Source organism: Tenebrio molitor, chromosome 8, assembly GCF_963966145.1.
Source record: "Tenebrio molitor chromosome 8, icTenMoli1.1, whole genome shotgun sequence".
NCBI classification, from domain to species: domain Eukaryota; kingdom Metazoa; phylum Arthropoda; class Insecta; order Coleoptera; family Tenebrionidae; genus Tenebrio; species Tenebrio molitor.
In genome coordinates this window covers 16,313,251-16,337,591 of record NC_091053.1, presented here as the reverse complement: position 1 = coordinate 16,337,591, position 24,341 = coordinate 16,313,251, and the positions used below count along the sequence as shown (strand labels likewise).

The 24,341-nt window shown below is 35.3% G+C and overlaps 1 protein-coding gene across 3 annotated transcripts; it reads right to left on the bottom strand.

Moving 5' to 3' along the window:
• Positions 1 to 17: 17 nt before the first annotated feature.
• Positions 18 to 19,129, bottom strand: orb (polyadenylation element binding protein orb). Of its 3 annotated transcripts, XM_069056132.1 has the most exons (10): positions 7,604 to 7,741; positions 7,326 to 7,431; positions 6,595 to 6,713; positions 5,572 to 5,723; positions 5,385 to 5,520; positions 5,169 to 5,336; positions 5,017 to 5,113; positions 4,634 to 4,959; positions 4,282 to 4,575; positions 18 to 1,623 (listed from the first exon to the last, which is right to left on the bottom strand). In XM_069056132.1, exons 1-10 carry the CDS (start codon positions 7,628 to 7,630, stop codon positions 1,417 to 1,419), a joined length of 1,632 nt encoding a protein of 543 aa, XP_068912233.1. In that variant the 5' UTR covers positions 7,631 to 7,741; the 3' UTR covers positions 18 to 1,416. The 3 variants fall into 3 exon arrangements, with proteins under 3 accessions (XP_068912233.1, XP_068912232.1, XP_068912231.1); XM_069056131.1 differs by lacking the exon at positions 7,604 to 7,741 and adding an exon at positions 18,943 to 19,129 and having other exon boundaries at positions 4,634 to 5,113; XM_069056130.1 differs by having other exon boundaries at positions 4,634 to 5,113; positions 7,604 to 7,742.
• Between the last annotated feature and the right edge of the window lie 5,212 nt (positions 19,130 to 24,341).

Below are 24,341 nucleotides of genomic sequence, written 5' to 3'. Positions count from 1 at the left end.
GGGCGAAAAAACCGAAACTGAACAAACGTCCTTTATTGGAATGTTTAAAACTGGAATACATTGTTAAATGCGACTAGTAAAAAGAACAGAAACTAAAAATAAATTGAAATGAAAATTGAGATTCTTGAACCATAAAACCTGCATAAAATCCACGTGTCAATTTAAAAACTTGCACTTGCCCAAAATATAGCTGCTTTGCTAAAAACACAGTTAAAACATGATTTTACACTTATGGCAGTGGAATTTATCGAATAAAATACGAACAAAAGCGAATGTTTCCGAGGCAACAACTATATTTGGTGGCGCACCACAGTGTTAGTTAGAATTAAAAGACTTAAAAATTAAAACCATAAAAACCGGAACAGAGAGTGAAATCGTCCGATTTAAAATTGCCTCAACGTCCCCAATGACAAACATTTCTGCTTCAAGAATCTTTGCTGACTAAAAGGATTTCAGTCTCTGCTGTTGTGATTAGTAGTGTTAAAATCCACAACAAAAGGTAACTACTCCGAAGTCGGTAAAATCGCTCAGGTAACAGGTTAAAATCAATCGTTTTACCGACTTTCTGGTGTCAGTTAAATAATAAAAAAAAAAAACAAAAAACCTTACGAGCTAAATCACAAAACGAACACTTAGAAACGATCAACATAAAATATATTCTAAAACAAAACGAAACGAAAAAACTAGAAAAAAACTTCTTATTCTAAAATAGCGAGGTGAAAATAAAAAGAATGAAAGAGAAAGTCGGTGTGAGTTATGCATGATATTTAATTGTATTAAACAGCGCAGAAATATTCTATTATTGATTAAACATAGAAAAACAAAAAATCGGTAGCCAAAATCATATCCGAAAAAACGTCGCGGTTATGTTACCGAATCAGTCCTACTTATACAGTCGTCACTGTAAGTTATACATCTAAGTGTAATGTAGAAATATTAAACGCTACCCAACTACCCACCTAAATTTAGAGTTAAATTAGCACAATTATGATTAAAAATGGTTCATCAAACGCTTAAAACTATTAGTTTAAACACTGAACGAGGCATTCAGATCTATTATAAAACGTCGGTTAGAGTTACTTGGAAGAATAATTTCAACGACACCGTAAAATCTGTCCCCAAATACATAACCATCATTATTAAAATGAGATATTACCGTTCGCTTTGCTCATCTATTTGAGATGTTTCTTTTAAAAATGATCAAAATGAATAACTACAGAGTACATAAAAATCGCGACCGCATATTCGCAGAGTTCGAAAACTCTCCAGGGCCGCCAGTACCGATAGTTTTTGAACAACCTACACTTAAAGAAAAAATATATATATAACAACAACAAACAATGTAACCGATTCTACATCTAAGAAGAGTTTAACTAGGAAGGAAAAAGCATTTTCTTATACGACTACTAAGGCGGTTCAATTTGGATTGGTCATTCCTAATCCGGCGCCGTTTTTCGAGTTTCTCATCAACGGCTTGTGGTGGCGGATGCCGCCGTTGTGCTGCCACTGCCAGCAGGTGCGACAGAAGTAACGAAAACACATTATGTCACGACAGAAATAGGGACCTTGTTGGACTCCGCACACCGAACACAGCGAGTCTTCCAGGTAGGGGTCGACTTGCACCTGAAAAAAAAATATCTACTGTACGGTACGAAGTTTTGTTTCGACAACTACAGTCGTCCGAACCGATCTACGACTCGAATTTTGTTTTTTAGGTGAGTTGTCGTTAATTTCTGTTAATGGTAATGTCTTTAATTTGTTTCCAATTTGGTCAATTTCAAATGAACATCTTTCCGATGTTTCGAAATATCGCTTTATTTCCAAGAGTTCCAGTTTTTCGTGTCGTTCAGAATTTAAAAAAAATGCAAAGCCTTGAGAACCAACACGGTAAGTAAATTATTCGATACATTTTTATATTATCAGATAACTTAAACGTTCGCCCAAAAACTACAAAATTTGTTTTTTAATAGTTACATAACAAAAATTCCACGAAAGTTCTAGGTTGGAAAATATTCAAATAATTAATAAAGTGCAAGATCCAAACGACATTAAAAAAACTGTTTCATTTATTTATCTTATCTAAAAAATGCAATTTATTAATTACATAAACTCAGAAATGGATCTTGTACGAGTTTTTCATATCAGAAATTGTGAAATAAATCAGATTTGATTCAAATTATCTGATAGCTGTATGATGTCATCTGTGAATAAATAAAACACGATAATAGTTATTTTTGTATTAAATGCGCAAAATGATTGTTTTTTGTTGGGGCATGAATGAGTTTTTGGTCGAGACTTCAAACTCATTCGAATGCGCCAACAAAACAATCATCTTTCGCACGAAATACAAACACTATTTTTTCTACAACCGCATTTTAAAATTTTTGAATTTTTTAATTTTCGTAAAATTTTCTTTGGATGCTAAAATATTTGTCAAAAATGACATACTTGGCGACTAGATAACGATGCATAAATGTCACGTTTTTTTGACGGTTGTAGAAAATATAGTTTGTTTTTTAATCAAAGAACCACGACCTGTTGATTTAGGTTTGCAAATATAAAATTTTACTAAATTTAGGAAATTTAATGATATCTGTTGGCTATACCAGCCAACGCCTGTCATTTTTAATGTCCTTGAAAGTACGCAAACTCGCATCTAAAATTTGAACGTGTTATTAAAAATGCCTCGCAAAGTAAGACATTTATTAAACTTTCAATTTAGTTGTTATGAGTTATTGTTAACTTTATTAACATGCTGCGCTTCTAATATCTCTAATAACCTCAATTTCTATATGATGAGATTTTTCACCCTATGTCAAAAGTGTACAATGTTGTCAGCTCTATTTTAGGTGTAAATTGCGGTGTTGTGGTTCTTTGATTAAAAAACAGACTGTAGTTATTTTTGTATTAAGTGCGCAAAATGATTGTTTCTTGTTGGGGCATGAGAATGAGTTTTTGGTCGAGACCGTCAGGCGAGTGCCAAAAAGGTCCAATTTACACAGGAACGAGTTGAATACAACGTTTTTTTGTTCGACGAGCTCCTTAAAGGCTCCAAATCGCTTAAAATCTTTAAAATTAGCTTGACGTTTCGTTTTGACAAGTGGTGACATTTATCAAAATCCGTTCACACGGAGAAAATTCTCAAATTCTGACAGTGTCGCACAAAAACAAAATTACATAAAATTGGCAAGACTATGAATTGTACCTATTTCCGTTTGTTTTATTGACATTATTGACAACTGGCATATATTTCAAATTTAAACGGCTTGGTTTTTGTAATCTTTTATTAATAAAATGGTTTTCTCGTTGGAACATGACATACATAAAAAGTCACCAGAATTGATTGCCAACTCAAACACGGTATAACATAACCGACATAACCTTTTTTTTAATGTGTCAAGTAAGAACACCAATATTTTTCAATTGTTTCATTGCAACACACTCAGTCATTGTTGATTACGCTGTATCTTTTTTCCCTTTGGGTTTTTCGAAGAGAACTTGTCCATATCAATTTTATTTATTCCAAAGAAACATTTTGTAACAATTCACATTCGTCCGTCCCACGCAATGACATCACCTTTTTTTCAACGGCAAAAATTAAAATTTTAAATAAGAAAATAATACTGCTGCGGCTGAATTTTGATATTGCAATTAGCTGATAAGCTAAGCAACGTTGGTAAAGTGGAAACACTTTAAGAACAACATGTTGAGTCATCATAACATACCTGCGGCTTTTATTTGAATCATTGTGCTATATTCAGCCCCTTGAAAGATAATTTTTTGCTACAAATCACGTAACATTTATTTGCAAAATACTAAGCACTTATTCACACGAAACACAACGAAACGAATACTGGCAATGGAAATCACAAAAGAGCAGCATGGCTAGTGAACGGTCCAAACCTTCCTCCCTTCCCCTAAGTTTGAAAATGAACTCGTCTGTACGTGTTGCCATTTAAACAAATTAAGATGTTTTAAAGCACCGGCCCTAAAGTGGAGCCTTGCGGTATGCCGTTATCACAGTAACACTTACCTTCAGATGTTCAGACGAAGAAGCTTTCTTTTGGAAGTACATGCGATTTCCAAGAAGATAAGAACTGATTTTTCTGCATTTCACATAAAACAATCTTATCGTAACACTTTCGCATTCGAGTCTGCCTCGCAGAAAACATTTAATTTATATTTTAATAATTTTGACGTTGTCTACGGTTCCGCTATTTCCTTCCTCCCGAGGGTAAATCCTCCGACCCCAACAATTCTTGAAATTTCAATTCCCCTTACCTTTTTGCTGAACTTGGAAGTCTTGATTTCGATGAAAGCAGCAGCGACCGCCTTCATGTACGACCTTGGATTGTTAAACGTGACCCTGCCGGATCCGATCGGATACTTGTACTTGTCCGTGTCTATCCCCGTGTAGACCACCCCGTCGAACAGATCGTTCATTATCTTGGCCAGACCCTCGGCGTTGAGCATCCCGTGGAGGGCCCCCACGAACACCGTCTTGCTCGGGTCCAACTTCTGCGTGGTGGACTTGGTGCAGTTCGAGTCGTTCAAGATCCACGGTATCACCTGGACCTGTAATCAATCACACCACCGATCGACTCCTCTCCCCACACCACCCCCCGCAACCGACCTCCTTCGCCTTCATCCTCTTCGAGCTGATCTTGTAGTACCAATTTCCCGAATTGGCATAGTCGTTGGTGCAGGACTGCAGCAGCGCCCTCACGTTCTTCTCCGACTCGAAGATGATGTAGACGTAGCCCTTCGGCTGCGACACCTGCTTCTCCTTGCCCGGCCACTCGACGCGTATCGGTCCGAACTGTTTGAACGTCTGTATCAGCGACTGCTCGGAGATGTCCCACGGCACCCCGCCCAGGAAAACCTTGCTCGAGTACCCCGACGGTTTGGTGGTCCGCGGGGGCAGGACCCCGCTCCAGGTGCACGTCGCGTCGCACACCGCTGCAACGAAACTCGACTGTCTCTCGCCGCCAGAAAATCGTGAAAATCGCGACTCACAAGCCGCAGATCGGTGGAAACGAGCCGCTCTATCCAGCTGGAGGCTCTCAGGGATGCCGACCAGAGAGGGACCGGAGTTCCACTTGTCCAGGACGTGCTGGAGCAGGATCAGAATTAAATCAACCCCGAAAAAAGGTTTGTGGGTGTCGTACCTGGGAGCCGTGCGAGCAGGTGGTGGGCAACAGCGACCCCAAAACGCTGGACGGGTGCTGCAAGTACTTGAGGGCCTGGATCGCTTGCAGACTTTGAATGTTCGGCAAGTCCAGATCGGTGTTTCTGAACAGGTTTCTCGCCAAGGTGTCGTTCAATGTCAGCGAATTCTGCAAAACACGACTCAACACAAATCGAAAACTCCTCGGTACACTCACCAATAGATCCGACAGGTTTCCGTCGACGTTCGAGGCACAGCTGGAATCGGATTCTGGAGAATTTGAACGGGAACCGACACCGCCGAAGGCGGACTGTTCCAGAACGACGGGACTGTTGTTGCCGCAGAAGTCGCTCCTGAAATGTTGTTCGTCACAGATTTGTTTTTCTCTAATGGATGGTGCTTACCCAGGGGAAGAACTCGCCAAAGAGTGGGACGCATGGTAGGAAGATGGCGTCGACGGTGATCCACCCAGCGACAAGTTGATGGGATACTTGTTGGAGCTGGTTATCGACGAGTAATTCGGAGATGTTGGAAATTTTGCCTCGTCAAAATTGAGCTGGACAGAGAAATCGTAAAAAATTAAATTGTTGAAATAAAAATAAAGAACGCATATAACAAATTATTTCTAAACGTAGAAGACTGCAACGCAAGATCCAAAGCTGTTTGAATGGAACAGAGGTAAGCGCGAAGCGAGCCCACTACACCGCAACATACTCCGTACAGATTTGATTTTGTATTTTTTTTAATGACATCAATAAATAAACAACTTTTCTAAAGACAAGTTTAACATAATATAGCAGTGGCAACCGGATTGAAATAAATAAAATACCAGCGTTAGTAAGTGTTTCACCCGGTATTAGTAATTTCTAACCTTGACGAAAACACAGAAATTTGTAAAATTAGTTGGGACCAAAACCTACACGTGTGACCTTCAAACTGTAAATTCTTTATTATTTTGAACAACAATACAGATGGAGGTGTAACTGCTCCACCCTGTATCGGTCGATCACTCGATCCTAACCGCAAAACTTGTACCGAAGTTGGCAGTGCAAAATGGCAAACTGTCAAATTGTGATCATAAATAGCAACCGAGAAATCAATTGTTTTTTTTACAAATCTCTCTTTGAAGAGGTTATGCAGGGCAACTTTTTCTTTTTATGTTAATTTCATCGTCGCACCTCGGCTCAAAACCTACTCCCCAGCGTGGGTCACCAAAAATGACCAGTTCCGCTTCAAACCCCCCAAACAAAACCCCCCACATCGTCCATGATTTCGCACTGCATCGTGAACATTTGCCAAGAGCAATATCGCAACGAGCGGTCCCATTTGCTTGTGACTAATTCCGGCAAAAAAACCATCCGACTAGGGACTAGATGATTCGGTGAACAAAACGCGAAACGACATTGTTACGAAAAGTGCCAATTTACCTGGAGACTCGTGGCGTTGACAGGTGGCGTGCAGAGTCCATTGGTTGACGAATTTGCGAAATCCAACAATCCCCTCGGCGAGTTCAACCCGAACAAGTCGCTGATGGACATCGTCTCACCTGGTACAGACAAACTTCGCTATTTACGGACGAAATCTCCAATTAAAAACTATCATTAAAGCGTTCGAAACTTCAAAACAAGCAATCCGTAGCGGTTTTCGTTTGCTTGTTGAAAAACCAAAGCCACCTACGGGTTTTTGTGCGTCGGCCGGGGACGAAAAAATTATCGCACGTACGAAGATTCGCGTCCATTTTTAGGGAAATATCGAACGGAAGGTGCGATAAAAATACGAAAATGATGGACAAATGCGGGAACGGCGGACGGGGGCGGCTTCGTCGTCCTGATTTTGGTGGGTTCTTTTCGAAATTTAATTGTACACGGGTGACAGTTGACAAGTCTAGAATCGAGGTGTACTTTTTACCGACCCATAGATACACCACGGTTGGAATTGTGTCGACTTGTTGCTAAGCGCGGATAAATGACAGACACAAAAATGATTATTTTTAAGAGAAATGGAGAATTTTTGCGATTTGTGGTCGAAATGGTTGCGATACACACGCGGTGGGAACTATTTTTAAAAAAACTAGTTCCAACACGGCTACCAACCTTTGTTTTCAAATATTACTAAAATTTTCTCGAAATCTCTTACATTTATTGTCAGATAAACTTACTGTCTGCATCTAATAAAACGTCGTGTTGGTCCAGCAAGGAATTTATAGAATGTCGTTGCAATATGTCGCTAGCAAACATTGGGCCATGTGTCGACGGTGAAGTCACCTGAAAGTTAAAAAAAAGGCGTTAGATAGATGGAAACAACAAGTGTACGGCACTCCATAAAGATTCAACAATTGATGAAAACTGTTAGTGTTATTGGGCGAAATTAATAAACATTTTCACTCCCAAACAACAAATTTGATTGAACTGTTTGTCTCTTTGACCCCGGTCTCACTTCTCTTATTGCTCCGCTGCATTTCATTTGTACTTTTGTTGGTTTGTACACTAATTAGTAAACAATCTTGACTGGACCAAATCAGCGTGTCAATTTCAGTGCGTATCTGAAGAATTGTACGAAAATGAACACCTGCCACTACTTTTTTTGTTTCACGACGCCGGTAGGAGTCGTCATATTTGTTTTTGTTTCCGTAGCCTTCAACCCACTCCTGTTGTTTTTCAAACGATCTTTGTCAACTTTAGGGTCGTTTGTGTTAAAATTTAGATGTCCGCGCTTTGCGACATAAAATTCAAATGAATGGATGGAACGATTTGCAGCATCTTGTCTAGGTCAATAAGACAATTTTGTTCCGATGCCAGAACGGGGCTATTAACAGATATGTGCCACCAAAAGGGTGAACACGCTGGAAAACAATCCGAGAGAATTGTTTTAGACTTTTTACGCTGTTTTGAGCAATAATATTGATGATGGGGATGTAATAGTGATAATGTTAATGATGTTTATTTATATGCGAAGACTGGCCGGACCGAATTGTGGGAATGGGGAGAAATAAGAAAAGGAAAAAGAAAGTGTATACATATATCGTGTGTTCATTTAAATTTATCCTCGAAGTTAGCGTTGAAGAGTCGATTGTGATAAAGTTACTAGATATCTAGGGACTTTAGATTGTGAAGGCACCAGTTGTCAGTCTGCAGAGTAAAAACACAAATAACGCAAAAAGTGAGGTTAAAATGCTTTAAAAAACAAGAGTTTCGTATCAAAAGTATTTAATTTTTCTGAAAATATTTAACAAATGATCATATCTCACAAGATGTGGTGATTTATTTATGCGTACGATCGTTCAGAAAATTGCTGCTTAACATTTTTGAAGATCATGTATAAAACTGGAAAACCTTTTTTTAAAATAAAGAGTTGATCATGAATTACTCTTGTCAAATTATAATACACATTTTAATTGAGAAAAAGATCTCTACGTCCTGATGTTACAGGAACTAATTTGAAACGTGATTTCTAAAACTTCGCAATTTATTATACGTTTTTTTGCACATGCATTGTGGATTGGTGAGCTGTCGAGATTTTTTTTAAGCGTAATTCGGTAAATTTGCTTTCACATGCTTTTCAAAAAATGATCGCAGTGAAGGATTTTGTAATTTCCATAGCACATAAGCGCTTCACGAAAACTTGCATTGTCGATTGGATTTTGACACGTTTTCAGTACCTACCAGAGTTTTTGAAGCAGCCGCTTTTTTTTCGACTGCTTTTTTATGGAAGACTCCTTCAGTGTGTTGAGTAACAAAATACTTTTTCTCGAAATCACAGATATTATAAAAACATAAGGAACCATTATTTGAAAAAAATTATTCTCGAACTCCCACACAAATTTATTTAATTTGTCGGTAAGTGAAGAACGTACTTTCGGCATTATGATTTATGACAGAAACGATCCTTCAAAATGAAAATGAATGAACATCACAGAAAGAAAGTGGGTATTTTCATTCATCTTCAGGTAAAATGAGATAAAACCAGAAAGGGAGATTTTATGAGTTACATTGTGGATTATGGAAAAACCAGAATCAGGTAGTGTAGATACCGTAAAGGGAAGGGATTTTCTGTGAACTGTAGGCAAACTCAATCCGTTGCTGCTGTTTATTCCATGAAAAACAAAATATACCACAAAATAGGTAGGCAGTTTAAAGCAAAAAAGACATTTATAAATTAAATAGTCAAAACAGGGATTTTAGGCATTTTGCCTGACCATCCGGGCTCTACTCGTAGGTAACAAAATGCAGTTGCGTATTTCATTCTGGAGAATTTAAATAATTTACAATTTAACTCCTACAAAAAAAAAAATAGTTGATTATACCGAGTGATCACAAAAAAACGCCCCAGCTTATATGTTTCTTATTTGAAATCCAATTTCAACGAGCGGTACATCAAATTAAAGGGTTCAAAAAGTACTATAAACTGGATATAAAATGTTGCCCTTAGCAACCCTATCTTACAAGGGTCAAGGGTCAACTTAAATTTTTTAAATATCAACATATAATTTTTTTGGTACAGTTAGATTCATTATGTTTTTCTGAGTAAAAAAATATAGCACACCTGTATATTTAAATGTTATTCTAACATAAGAAATAAATAAAATTCAATTACAAATCATTAGGAATAAGTAGAACTTTATTTGTAAGAGGCCATGAATTACTTAAGATATTCTTCTAGCCATGGAAACACAAAAAAATAAACATTTATTTTGAAAATAAACTTTATTTGTCGTAATTTTTGTTTAATTTTTTTTTCTCCAATTTCGTGTTCTGAAATAAAATGAACAATAATGAAATTGTGGATATGTTGCAAGCATATTTCGGAAATAATAGAAATTACTAAGTACTTGCACAGAAACGCCACCTGAAAGCCTTCTGAATGCCACGCGAAGTGTCTCGAACAAAATGGTGCTTAATTTGAACAGATCAGTTGAAAAAACATTATTGTATATGACTATCCCACCTCCACCCGGCGGCACGGCAATTTTGCCGGAGTACATACACTATTACGGATAATACTATCAAGTAATAGTGCAGTGCTTATCAACATAATTACCGGCGTCTCGCCTCCACATTTTGACTTTTTTGTATTTTATGTTCTGTGTCAATGTTAAGGAATTTCCTCACGATGTGACATGAGTATAATAATATACCTTTTTGAATTTCAACCACCAATGTGTTCTCTAAGTCCAAAATTTTTAAATTTTTAAAAAGAGATTGCGGTACTATTCCTGTTGCTGAAACTATAAATGGTAAAATCGAAATTTTTTCTAAACACCAAAGATTTCTCATAGCAACGGAGAGTTCTAAATATTTATTAATTTTTGTATTATATGTCTGTGTTATATTATGGGAATTTGGAACAGCTATATCTAAAAGATATGCTTGCTTTTGTTGTTTATTTAAAATAATAATGTCTGGTCTGTTATGCTGAATGTGAATGTCAGTTAAAACTGTTTGTATTACTTAATAAATATTGTTTCCATGACTACAAAAATGTCTTCATAAGTAATTCATGGCCTGTTACGAATAAAGTTCTACTTATTCCTATTAGAATTAGAAATTAGAATGATATTTAAATATACAGGTGTGCTATATTTTTGAACTCAGAAAAACATAATGAATCTAACTGTACCAAAAAAATTGTATGTTTTTTTTTACCCTTGCAAGGGAGGGTTGTTAAGGCCAACATTTTATATCCAGTTTATAGTACTTTTTAGACCCTTTAATTTTATGTATTGCTCGTTGAAATCGGATGTCAAATAAAAAAGATATAAGCTGGGGCGTTTTTTTGTGATCACTCTGTATCATTAAGTGTAGAAGTGAGTCTTTCTGTGCCAAGCTCAAAGACTGAAAACCGAAACGAAGTGGAGGTCGGCAACTGGGCAAACTTGCAATACATACTTACTGTCGCGAACAAAAAAAAAACTGGTCGTCAAAATCATGCTTTGACACAATGAAAAATGCTCCATTGTAAACGGTGATAAGTATCATAACCTATCATTATGTTGTCTGACATTAATTGTCATGTTCTTCTCTTTTTTTTTTGGACACTTTGTTGATCTGGGCACAATCAGACAGGGAATTTTTTTTAATTTGTGACAATCTAACCAAATTTTGAAATGATATTGACGACCAGAATTTTTTGCTCGCGACAGTACTATGGCGGCCAAAAAATTTTGGCCGTCACTTTCTTGACATTCAAGTAAAGTGTAAATAAACCTTTAGGAATCGTAACCCCACTTTCGATTCTTGTCATTTTGACAATCAATTTAAACTGTTTGAAGCTCAGATATTCCAAAAATCCGACATGAATAAACAAAATTAGAGTAATCGTACATAGATAACCTGAGGTAAACGTTCTGTGTAGTAGAAATGACAAAATAATTTTAAGTTTTGAAATTTACCACCCAAAAAATAACGTTCATAATGAAGACGGTAATCATGACAATAAAGTACGGATTACAAATTTTTTTTTTGAATTGACAGACAATGACGGCAAAAATTTTTTGGCCGGCATATTACGTAACATGTGTTCAATTGAAAAGTTCATGGAATTGGCTTTGATCTTTGTCGCTATCTTTGTCTAACCAACTTAATTTACAATGTTGTTTCTTAAAAAATAAAGTCGAAGCCAACTCCATGAACTTTTCAATTGAACACCTGTTATAAGTTTTTTCCTCTTAATCTTGGATGCAATTTAGATACTTGTGAATGATTGTTTTTTATATGCCCAATGAATTGAAATAAAACTGTTTTTAAACTCATTTCACCATCAGGATTTTAAACAATATACCTCCTCCAATATTCCAAGAATGAAAAGAATTCTCCAATGAGAAAAATTCCGTGAAATTCGGGGTATTACTGAAGACCATAAAATAATTTACTCACAAGCTGATATCAATAAAAATTTCCATAGGCCACCCACCGGATATTTGACAAAAAGAAATGACCGCCAATCTCAAAGGACCTGGTTTATTGCTGATATTTCTTGGAATTTCGTAAATCATAATGACGCGTCGGTCTCAACTAAAAGCGGTCGAAGTTTAAAAACAAACCTACCGAAGAGAAAGTGCACGCCCGACTTGTTCTCTGAAAAATATTTGCAGTCCCTGCAGTTTGTCGACTTTTATTATTTACTTTGAGTTTATATTTTATTTGGTTTTAAAATATCTTTGGATCAAAATTAGAACTTGATGTGGATACATATGACAGGTTAATTTTTTTTCACTTATTGCAATATGAACATTTACAATTGCTTTGCATCGAACGTTCAAAAACATCTGTGGTCAAGCAGACTGTCGTCTTGTCTCTCTACTACGATTACATATATACCGGGTGACTTTTAATGATTGAGACAAATTTAATGGGTTGGCACTCCCGAATAATTGGTACGCCTAATCATTTGTCAAAGAGTTGTCTGTTGATTCGCTTTCTAGGTTAAGATTCTAGAAATAAATAATCACAATTTGATTTATTTTGACTTTTGAAGTGTCTTAGGTATTTGAATTTGACAGTCAAGTGTACCAACATAAAATCGTAAATGTGAAAAATAATTTCAATCATTAAAAATCACCCGGTATTATACCAGCATAGGTTGTCTTTTTGATTGATATGCTTTGACGTTTCCTTCAGATACTCAACTCACTTTGATTATAATTTTATTGTAAATTAAATCATTAATCTAAAGATTCTAAAGCAACAACTGTCATTCATCAGTTTGAAAAAGAACTGTTGTTTTTAACAAAAGAATTAATTCAGACCACTGCCCTGAATAAATGACTTTGATATCTATGGTTTGACAGCCAAATGCCAAGCCAGTTAATTAGAAATTTTTTTGAACGCTGTTTACAAAAGCCAAAAAGCAGCAACACCACAATGTTGTGAATGCCAAGAATAAATAAATCACCACATTACAGATAATTTTTGAAACCGTGTGAACAATGTCATATTCAGCTTTGGCAACATCAAAAAAACAGCACCACAGCAAAGTAGATTGCGAATTATTATAAACTCAAAGTGATATGAAGAAAATATACTAAATCTAAAATTAAAAAAAAATAAATTTGATAACAAAAATCAGAACTGTTTCATTCAAAGAAAGTTGGGACTATATATTTTTTGTTATAGTTTTATTCTTGATGGTCTTGAAAAATATCGCCGACAGTTCTGATTGTTTCTTAAATATTTAAAGAAAATAATCAAATATTTCGATCTATTTCAGTTATGAAAAAACATGTAAAAATCTGCTTAGGCACAGAAATATGATAATAATAATTATAATATAAAATTTTATTTTATAATTATGTAGTTAAATTTAGAATGTTTTCTAATTTGATGGTCTAATTAACGATCAAAAATATAAAAAGTGGTACAAGGTCAACTGAAAGATGATTCTAGAAATGTTCGAAGCACATGTATACCAAAAAGTACATACAAAAAAATATTGGAAATTCTTTTTGAAAACTACCTTTCTTTAGAATTTTTACGTCAATAAGAACAAAGTAGACAAAAAACAACTGACTTTAAAACTGATAAAGTTGTTGAGTGAATCATTAACAGTAAATTTCCTTTTTTGTTCGACACTGTCAGAATTTGAGAATTTTCTCCTGTGTAAACGGATTTTGATAAATGTCACAACTTGCCGGAACGAACCGTCAAGCTAATTTTAAAGATTTTAAGCGATTTGGAGCCTTTAAGGGGCTCGTCGAACAAAAAAACGTTGTATTCAACTCGTTCTTGTGTAAACTGGGCTCTTTTTGGCGTGAGTGGACCAGTTCAAAACGCGAGTGAAACGATCGTTTTAAAGACCCACGAGTGCCAAAAAGAGTCCAATTTACACACGAACTTGTTAATTAAACTACTATGTACTACATGTTTACACTTTTTTTTCAATTTAATACCGGATGACTTAAAAAATATCAACAGTTTTCTAAACCATCCCTTACATAAATAAATCACCATTTCTTACGAGATATGATGCTGGATTCTACAGTGTGGAATAAAATGATTTACATCTAGTTACCTTTGGAATTTTTGCACATGTAAATTTTCCTGTACCCCTCTACTTTTTTTTCGAAGTGCCGAACTATTAGTTCTGTCAATAAATGTCATCAATCGAATTGAAAACTGTTACAATTTACTAAATTGAATTAACAAACGTTGGTGGCCACTTTCAACACTAGCTGTGACTTGCTTTTGTTAGCTCCTTTTTAATTTCAATCTCAACTTTGCATTCATATCATCCCTTCGCAATAAATCACATTTGGAATTTGGATATATATTTTGAGGTTAGGCTTCCTTTTTTTTGTAGAGCGGCATTTCGTAATTTTACAAGGATAATGCAAAGGTAACTAGATGTAAATCATTTTATTCCACACTGTACTTTAGGCAATGGTCAAAACATGGGTTGCAGATTTTAAACGTGGGCGTACAAGTAGTAATATAGATGCAGAGCGCTCAGGTAGGCCAAAATCGGCCAGAATGGAAGTGGAAGATATGGTCCTAAAAGTTCATAAAATTGCCGTCGATTGAAGTTGGTGGACATAGCTAAGGCTGTGGGGATATCAAAAGAACGAACACATGATTATGCTTTGTCAAGCGAAAGATTGGGAGACTTTAAATTGTATTAAATTAATCCAACACTTAGGTACTACTTCCTCTAAGTAGAATTTAGTGGTTTTTATGTCAACCAATCTCTCGCTGGACAAACATCATGCGAAATTTTGAACGTTTCAGAAGAGTATCTGTTACTATATTTAAGCGCAATTCGAAAACTCGTTTCACTCGCTTTATAAACTGGCCCACTCATGCCGTAAAGAGCCCAATTTACACACGAACTCGTTAAATAAATTATTATTGATTTTTTTTTCTCTCTCAGACTGGAAATTATTCATCCCACCCTCGTACATTCAGAAATTAAAGGCGTAAATTGTACAGTCGATGGCAAAAAAAAATCGAGTACATAACAAAAATCAAGAGTACATACTTAATTTTCCTATTTTTAACACATGTAAATCAGTCTTTTCTGACTTTTAATGGCATGATTTTTCAAATAGATTATGTTTGACGTAAGATGGTGGTGGATGATGTACTATCGGATAGCAAAAAAAACTGGTACAGTATGTTACTGTAGACACTTCCAAACTGAATGAGTTTTGGAAGTGTCTATAGTAACATACTGTATATACCAGTTTTTTTTTGCTATCCGATACTAGCGTGCCTTCAAGAAAATTCGGAATTAGAGTAGACTGTGATTTTATTATAAAGTTGGCAACATGCAATTTTTAGACAACATGAGTGACCTTGGACAGCACAGTACACGTGTTTATTCTTCTGATTGTGACATTAAACTATTGAAAACTGTCAATACTAAACAGTCTACCAACCGTTAATAGATAAAATATATGAATCACAGCGTACTCTACTTCCGAATTTATTTGAACTCACGGTACTTACAAAAATATCAGCCAACAATTTTCTCAACCACCCCTTTCATAAATAAATCACCACATCTTACCAGATATGATCATTTGTTAAATATTTTCAGAAACAATTAAATACCTACTTTGATACGGAATTCTGTTTTGTAAAGCTTAATTAAAAATTGGCGTTGACCGCATCGAGGAATTATACCACAGTAATTAAGTAAAATTTAGAATGTTTTCTATTTTGATACTCTATTTATCACGATCATAAAGATGCAAGAAGTACACAGCCAATTGAGACGGTTTTGGAAACATTAAAAATAAAAAACAAATAATAGTACGGCGGCCACGGAATTTTGGCCGTCACTTTCATATCAATTCAAAAAAATGGATGTAGTCCATGCTTTATTGTCATTATGACTTTTGGAATTAACATGCAAAAATTTGTCAAGGTCATACTTCATTCAAATACTTACGAACATGCTACCAATACCGTATTTCAATAAAGTGCCGAGAATATCCCTGTTCCAAGATTGCACGAAATAAGGAAGCGCGTTTTCTTGTAAGTCAGTCAACATCAAAATGACAAGTCTTGTAATAGCAGAAAGTGAGGTTACGAATACTTAAGGGTCCTCATCTCGAAATCGTAGCCCTATATGTACTAAACCAACGTAAACACAAATTACTTCTAAAAACTTCAAATTTAACAATTTGAGGTTGAAAAGCTGCTCGACGGTTCTATCCACTTTACATCTCAACTGAATGGAATGATAAGTGACGGGCAAAATTCCGTGGCCGTAATTGTACAGTTAGTTGCAAAAAAAAGTAATTGTCTACTTGACAATACCTATCAAATAATTTTTCAAAATGTCATTGAATTTTGACCATAATTCTAACCTATCTCTCGTAAGAAGGTTTCACACTACGAAAACATTGTAAAAATGTGTCAATTTTATTCTGATAGTTCGCGTTTTTTTTTTTTTGTAACCAACTGTACATATATTATTTAATGAGTTCGTGTGTAAATTGGGCTCTTTTATGTTTTTTTGTTCGACGAGTCCCTTAAAGGCTCCATATCGCTTAAAATCTTTAAAATTAGCTTGACGTTTCGTTTCGACAAGTTGTGACATTTATCAAAATCCGTTCACACAGGAAAAAATTCTCAAATTCTGACAGTGTCGAACAAAAAAAAACTTATTAGGGGGTTGTAAGGGCAACTCTTTAGAATTAAATGTGCAACAACTTTGTCTTCTACAAAAAACTTAATCTTCGCATCTTTGGAAACACTTCTTCTCCATTTTTGTCATTTTAAATATCCATCTAATCCTTCACAGAAAACCCTTATTCAGAGTACTTCCGTGTTATTCTCCTTACACTGAGTAATCATACTAAACAAATTACTTTTAAATTATTACCGGATGTAAATAACCACATAACTATTTCACACTACATAATTACATACACTTTCTTTTTTCTTTTCTTATTTCTTCCAATTCCTACAATTGGGTACGTTCAATCTTTACATAGGGGCCGTTCAAAAATTACGTAACGCATTTTTTCACCGTTTTGAACCCCCTCTCCCCCCTTCGTAACTTTCTGTAACACTTTACGTAGTCCCCCTTTAAAATTACGTAACAATTGAGCCATATGAACCCCCCCCACCACCCAAAAAAACGCAATTTAATTTAAAATATAAAAATGAATAATGAAAACTAAGAAAAACCCATGACTAAAACCAACTCATTTTTTCCTGGGTTGCAAAATTGCGTCAGGTTTATGCGTTATGTAACGTAGGAACCACCACCCCCCTCCCCTATGTAACAAAAAATAACGCTTTAAGGAGACCCCTCCCCCCCTTTCAAGCGTTACGTAATTTTTGAACGGCCCCATACAGGGTCTCTCAAATTTCGAGAATTCCGAATTCAGAGCGTGGTAGGGAAGGACCCAGTGGAGCTCGAAAAATACTTAAAAAAAAAATCGCTCTTCCTGAAGAAGATATAAATACTTTAATTTTGTTCAATTCTGGAGATTTTTTACTCCAAAGTTTTTTCAAAAAATTGTACAATCATCTACACCATAAATAAGAATATACACTGAACTTTTCAGCCTGTATTTGAAGAAAACGCACTTCAAAGAGTGCACATTCAGACCAATGTATCTTTGTGGGGAAGAGTCCCGATTTTTTTTATTTCCATATTTGGACTACTGAAGTGATCCCCTACAACGCTCTGAATTTGGAATTAGCGAATTTTGAGACACCTGTATAAATAAACATCATTAACATTATCACTATTACATCCTCATCATCAACATTATTATTCAAAACAGCCTACAAAGTCTAAAACAATTCTCTCGGATTGTTTTCCAGAGTGTTCGTCCTTTTGGTGGCACATATTTGTTAATAGCCCCGTTCTGGCATCGGAACAAAATTATCTTATTGACCTAGACAAGATGCTGCAAATCGTTCCATGCATTCATCTGAATTTTATAATGTCGCAAAAGCGCCGACGTCTAAATTATAACATAAACGACCCAAAAACTTGACGAGATCATTGTTGAAAAACAAAAAGTGGGGTGAAGTTATGAAATTGTATTGTAGAATACAATAGAGGGAAGAAGTGTTTATATCTAAAAGGCAGAAATAATAATCAATCATTGAAATTAAATTCGGTTTCTGCTGAAGAAGTAAATTTAGTATCAAGATCCCCATCTTTCTAAAACTACAGTTTTGTGATCGATCTATAACATCTCAAACCTTTCTAAACCATCCTGCTCTCGTCCACCGTTCCAATTGCTAATTCCCAAAACACTCTGTATACAACAACCGTACCACTAACCGATCTCGGTTCGATTATGTTATATATCATTAATAATTACCGACGTTATTAGAAACGTTCTAATAAACTTAGACTAACAGGTATTTCTGCACATAACACTTTACGCCGCCACTTACATCAGCCGTGTCGAAATTGGAATAATTTTTCATGGTTTAATTTTTTAATTAGTGCACACTTGGCGAAACATTTCGCTTACATAAAACCGAAATAAATATGTAAGAATGAAAGTATAACGTTAAAAAATACTTCGTGTTTATTTACTGTAACATCTTCCCGATCCGAAAAAATGCTTCATTCCGACAGAAAAACCGCACAAGAGATAGTGTCGCCTCTAAAAAAAACCCAAACCATCGTTCGGACCTCGACTACAAACTGATTAATTAAATTTTAACGAATCGGTAATTCATGGTACCGTAACGACTTCTTCCAGCAACGTGCACTCGACTCGATCTAAATTAACGAATCGGATTATCGTTCTTGGGGTTAGTTAGTGCAGTACAATTGCGTTTTTGTGAGTAAATGGTAAATACCTCTATCTTCTGCAGAGCCGGCATAGCCTCTAGTTGCACAAATACAAATCCGGCACTGACACTGCTTCACCAATCGCACTGACCACCGTCCGTTGTTTTTCTGCTAATTTGGTGATGGTTGATCATCATCAGCAAGTGTGCTTCTTGGAATTCAAACCATTGGAGACTTTCGAGCGCTGTGATTGGTGCGCCTGACGCGGTGGGGGCAGTGTTTATCCCTAGCACGTGTTCGCTAAGTTGTCGTGCGGGGGCGAGAGGGTGCCAGACGTGGAAGAAAACAAGACGATTTAGCACCATTCTAACTGGTTTTAATTGTTTGTTTTGTGGGCGGCATCACTGCTCCCTCCTATATCCAATTTTTGTCACTACGATTTTTAAATATTTAGTTGAGGCAAGAGGTGGGACCAGATCTAAAACACAGTTTGGGGGTGCCCGAATCCGAGGTGAGAAAGTATGAACGATTGGGATGAATTCAATTGCAGAATAATTAAAGGAGTGACAAGGTCACTAGTGTCATTTTAGACGTCAACGCAAAATACAGGTGTTTTCGAAGTTGAGGCGTTCCTTTTAACATGTGATAGTATGCGTTCTTCTAAAGAGTTTTAGCCAAAATCATCTTAGTAAAATGTGTACGGCAATGAAGATACAATAAGTTAATTTTTTTGAAATTTTTCAAACCGGTCCTGTTCAAATTTGCGCTGATTTGTTAGAAATTGGAATTGACAAAAAAAAAAAACAAATGAGCATGGACGTTAATCAAAAATACTGTCAGAGTTGTCATCTAATTAGTCCGAATGGCTTTATTATTAGGAAAATAATGAGCTCACAGATATGTTGCTAATGTATGGGCAATGTTATCACGTTATCAGAATGCAGCTGCGGCGTCCAGAGAGTACGCAGAGCGATTTTCGGAAAGACACCATCCTGGGCCAAGTCAGTTACAGCGGAGAAATAGACAGGACCGGCCTCAAAATTTTAGAAAACAATAAAAATATACAATCAATTATCTCCGTTAATACAAACATTTTACTAAGAAGGTTTAGGCTAAAATTCTTAAGAATAATGCATAGTACCTCGTGTTACAAGAAACGCCTCAACTTTGAAAACACCCTGTATATACACTAAATTATTGTTTAAAGATTGTCACAGTGTATACCTGATTGAAAATTTTTAATAAACAATTGTCAAAACGTTGTCATGTTGGTATGAGCCAAACAGTGATCTTCATGATAATACGATTAGTCACACTGAGTGTCAACATTTTTTTTAATGACGCGCCAGTTTATTTCAAATTCGAAAAAGATTTCTGCTGATTTCTCATTAAATTTGTTTTGAAAAAGAATTCGCGGAAGAAAGGTACGGGAAGTGAAGTGAACATAACCTTAACTATGATTTGGTGCCAAATTGTTATACAGTGTGGAAACTACTTATGGAATAAATTCAGTAATGTCGAAACAAATGATATTTGTAGAAAACGCTGAAACAGGTCAATTTTTATTTTTCATAGTGCTTATTTTAAGTTGCTTCACTTGTTCATGACGTCATCGATTTTTGAGTTATGATGTCATCACCAATTTTTTTAAATGGAAACCCCCACTTTTTTCTTCTGTTTCTGATAGACCTTCCTACTACCTAAACGATGAAAGAGAAAAATTGGTACCTTACATAACAATTTTTTTGAGAAAATGACAAATTTTACTTCAAAAATTTGATTTAAATTTTGATGTAAAAATTTTAACTGACCGCAAACAAAAACAAACAAACATCTAAGGTTAACAATCAAATGTTACGCAAAAGTTGAATTTGTCCCCCGCCAACTATTTGGCACTCACCGACACTTTGTACACTGCGCTCAATAATGTTAGGGCTGATTTGTTCTATTTCAGCGCAAATTCTCTGCCGTAAATCTTCTAAATTGTTTGGTCTATTCAAATAAATCTTCTATTTTAAATAAACCCATATAAAAGAATTTTTAAATTAAATTTTTGAAGTAAAATTTGTCATTTTCTCAAAAAAATTGATATGTAAGGTACCAATTTTTTTCTTTCATCTAGTATGAAGGTCTATCAGAAAGAGAAGAAAAAAGTAGGGGGTTGTCATTTAAAAAAAATGAGTGTGACGTCATAGCTCAAAAATGGATAACGTCATGAACAAGTGAAGCTACTTAAAATAAGCATTGTGAGAAATAAAAATTGACCTGTTTCAACGTTTTCGATAAGTGTCATTAGTTTTGAAATTACTGAATTTATTCCATAAGTACTTTCCACGCCGTACAGCTGGTCCATATGCGCACATTTTAGGGTGGTACAGATGGTTTTTTACTTAATTTTGACATTGACAATTGTTTATTAAAAAAATTGCACTATAGGTAGGTACTGTACAATTTTTTGCGTATTTTAAACTTTCACAATAATTATTTCCATCACTATAGCAACACAGCCAATGGTCCAATGAGAATTTGACTTTTGAACCAATTATTTTTGTTTATCTCGGATAAAAATTCGCTTCCTCTTGTCAGTGATTAAAATTTTTCTTTCCTCTTGTCACATTTGACAGTTCATTTTAGGTATAATTTAATGAAAATGACTTTTTCGTCGATAAATAATAAGATATTGTCGTTGTTTGTTGTTTTTTTTTTTTTTGTTCTGGATATAATCTCAACAAATATAACTCGATTTTGCTTTTTTCGATCGGATAATTTTTTTAATTTATATACTCAAACTTTTTGCGTTTGATAAATTTACTCATTGAATTGGACATTTTTCTTCAAACAATCAGGAGAAAAATGTCCGATTCAAATTCGTAAATTTATCACCAAAAAGTTTTTGTGAAATAAAAACATTTTTTGTTCGACACTGTCATAATTTGAGAATTTTCTCCTATGTGAACGGATTTTGATAAATGTGACAACTTGTCGAAACGAAACGTCAAGTTAATTTTAAAGATTTTAAGCGATTTGGAGCCTTAATTGGGTCGTCGAACAAAAAAACGTTGTATTCAACTCGTTCTTGTGTAAATTGGACATTTTTTTTGGCACTCGTGGGCTTTTAAAACGCTCGTTTCACTCGCGTTTTAATCCGGCCCACTCATACCAAAAAAAGCCCAATTTACACACGAACTCGTTAAATAAATAACTATAATCCAATTAAAAAACAAGGTCTTGTAATATTATTATCGATTAAAATTTCTGCACGTTTGCAAAAAAGTATGTTTACATACTAAAATCTGGGGTTATTATTGTTCGTCCGTTACCTAGTGAAAACTCTCCAGGTGTAACATGAGTTGTTTGGGGGAAAATCTTGTTGTTAAACGGTGTCAAAAACGTCAAACCAGATTACGTGTAAACATGAAATCGGGTGTTAAATACGGGTAACCAAGAAGGACTGTTTGAGTTGGCAATTCAATTAAGAACATGTTTTTTATTGGCGGTTTGCAACACTGCAACCGGATATATTTTCTTGGTTTGCTTGACAGAAATATGACGTAACATAACAGCGACAAAATAGAATGTTATGAGAGAAAAAAATTACGGTAAAAAGAAATTAAACTTGAAACACCTAAAAATTAACTAAAGGAAATGCTCTAAACATAAATTAACTTTTCTCCCGAACAGATTCAATAGTTTGTTTAGGAATTTAATTTGAAATCACTCGGAAGTTACTCCAGTTGTAAAGGTCGTGCTAAAATCAAATAACCACCAACACTGCTGTTCAGTACGGCGCCAGGAAAGGATTAGACGCGCCGTTTTTCTTGGAAAGGTGCGGTGACACTTATTAGCATTGGTACCGCCACCACCCGATTCTATCCCCAGACAATAAACCGGCAACGTTTGTGGAGTTAGATTTGATTGGTCTAACATCCTAGTAATATCAAAATACACTTAGTGTAATTTTGTTTTCACCAACTTAATTCAACAGGTGGTGGTCTTTTAATTTTGGCATGGCCTTTACCCACCTTTACCGCTTCAGTGTTACCAACTTAAACACTCTTTCTTGATTAAAGTTAGTATATTAAATAGAGTTGGCTCCATCCTGGTTCCTAGGGGCGAAAAACGCCCCTAGGAACCAGGATGGAGCCAACTCTATCTAATATACTAACTTTAGATTCAGTCCATACTCTCGTGTCAAAAATAAATTACTCCCTAGAATTTAGGGATATTCGTTACTAGGTTGCCATAAATTTGGTCAGGTTGGAGGCTATGTGGTTTCTGGTGACAAACAAAAGATATCCCAAAAATGTAAGGCAGCAAGTTAATTGTAACAATTGCAAATTACTAATTTCTCTAATTTTGTGCCGTTACCATGACAATACAAGTTGCAACTCAACTTGAAATCGGCCTCTTAGTGATAGAATGATTTTTCGTTTCACAATCAATTTTGGTTACTGGCAGCATATTTATTTGGATTTAATCTCTCAATTCAAAGTAACCAACCTTAGGCATTCAAAATTACTTTTGAAAACATGAAAAACGTTATTTCCCTAAAAGTTCGAATTCTAGGGAGTAATTTATTTTTGACACGAGAGACGAGAGTACTTGATCACGCCGTATTAGCCGTGCCAAAATTTAAAAACCACCACCTATTGGTAACTTCGATATTATTAGGATGCCAGACATTTTTATCCATGTCAAAAGGCGGTTATCTCACGAAACATTATATAGCAGGTTTAACCTTTATTTTTATAATTTTACTTCATTACACGACCACGGCGCAAAGAAAGTGTTTCTTAAAACGCAATTTCGTAAGTACATATTTTTAAATGTGACTGAAATGAATATCTCCAATAACAATAGGGTACAGGGCCAAGGGCGTAGCAGAATCCTTCTGGCCCACCCCAGAATAAAAGTAAAACACATTAAAAACAAGATACATCTGCAATATCTATCTATCATTTGTCTGTGGTTTAAAATCTGGCCCACCCCAGCAAAAAATCATTGCTACGCCCTTGTACAGGGCAGACAAAAAACATTTCTTAATGGCTGGTCGAGTTTTAACTTTGCCTTAAGAGTAAAAATAACACATAATTCAGTATAGAATCATATATTTTTGCCTTCTTGAAATCCAATGGAATTCAACATCTTCAATGTAAATCCTTGTGGTGATGAATGTTTAATTTCTGAAGTTCAAACCAGCTATTCCTCATTCAACACTATTAATGAGCGTTTTCGATCGCCATTAACAATGGGCCGTATGATTTCATCTTCATTAAGAGACAGTCATTAAGGTCTTAAAAACGGTCTTTAATTTTTACCTATGATTTCCCTTTAATTAAGTGTTTTTTAAATAAAATTTTAAACAACGGCAAGTGATGGTTAATATTTTCATTAACTTTACATTGTTTCCTTAAAGAAGATATTTAGTTAACGAATATCTTAAATAAAGGAAATCATAACCCTTTAT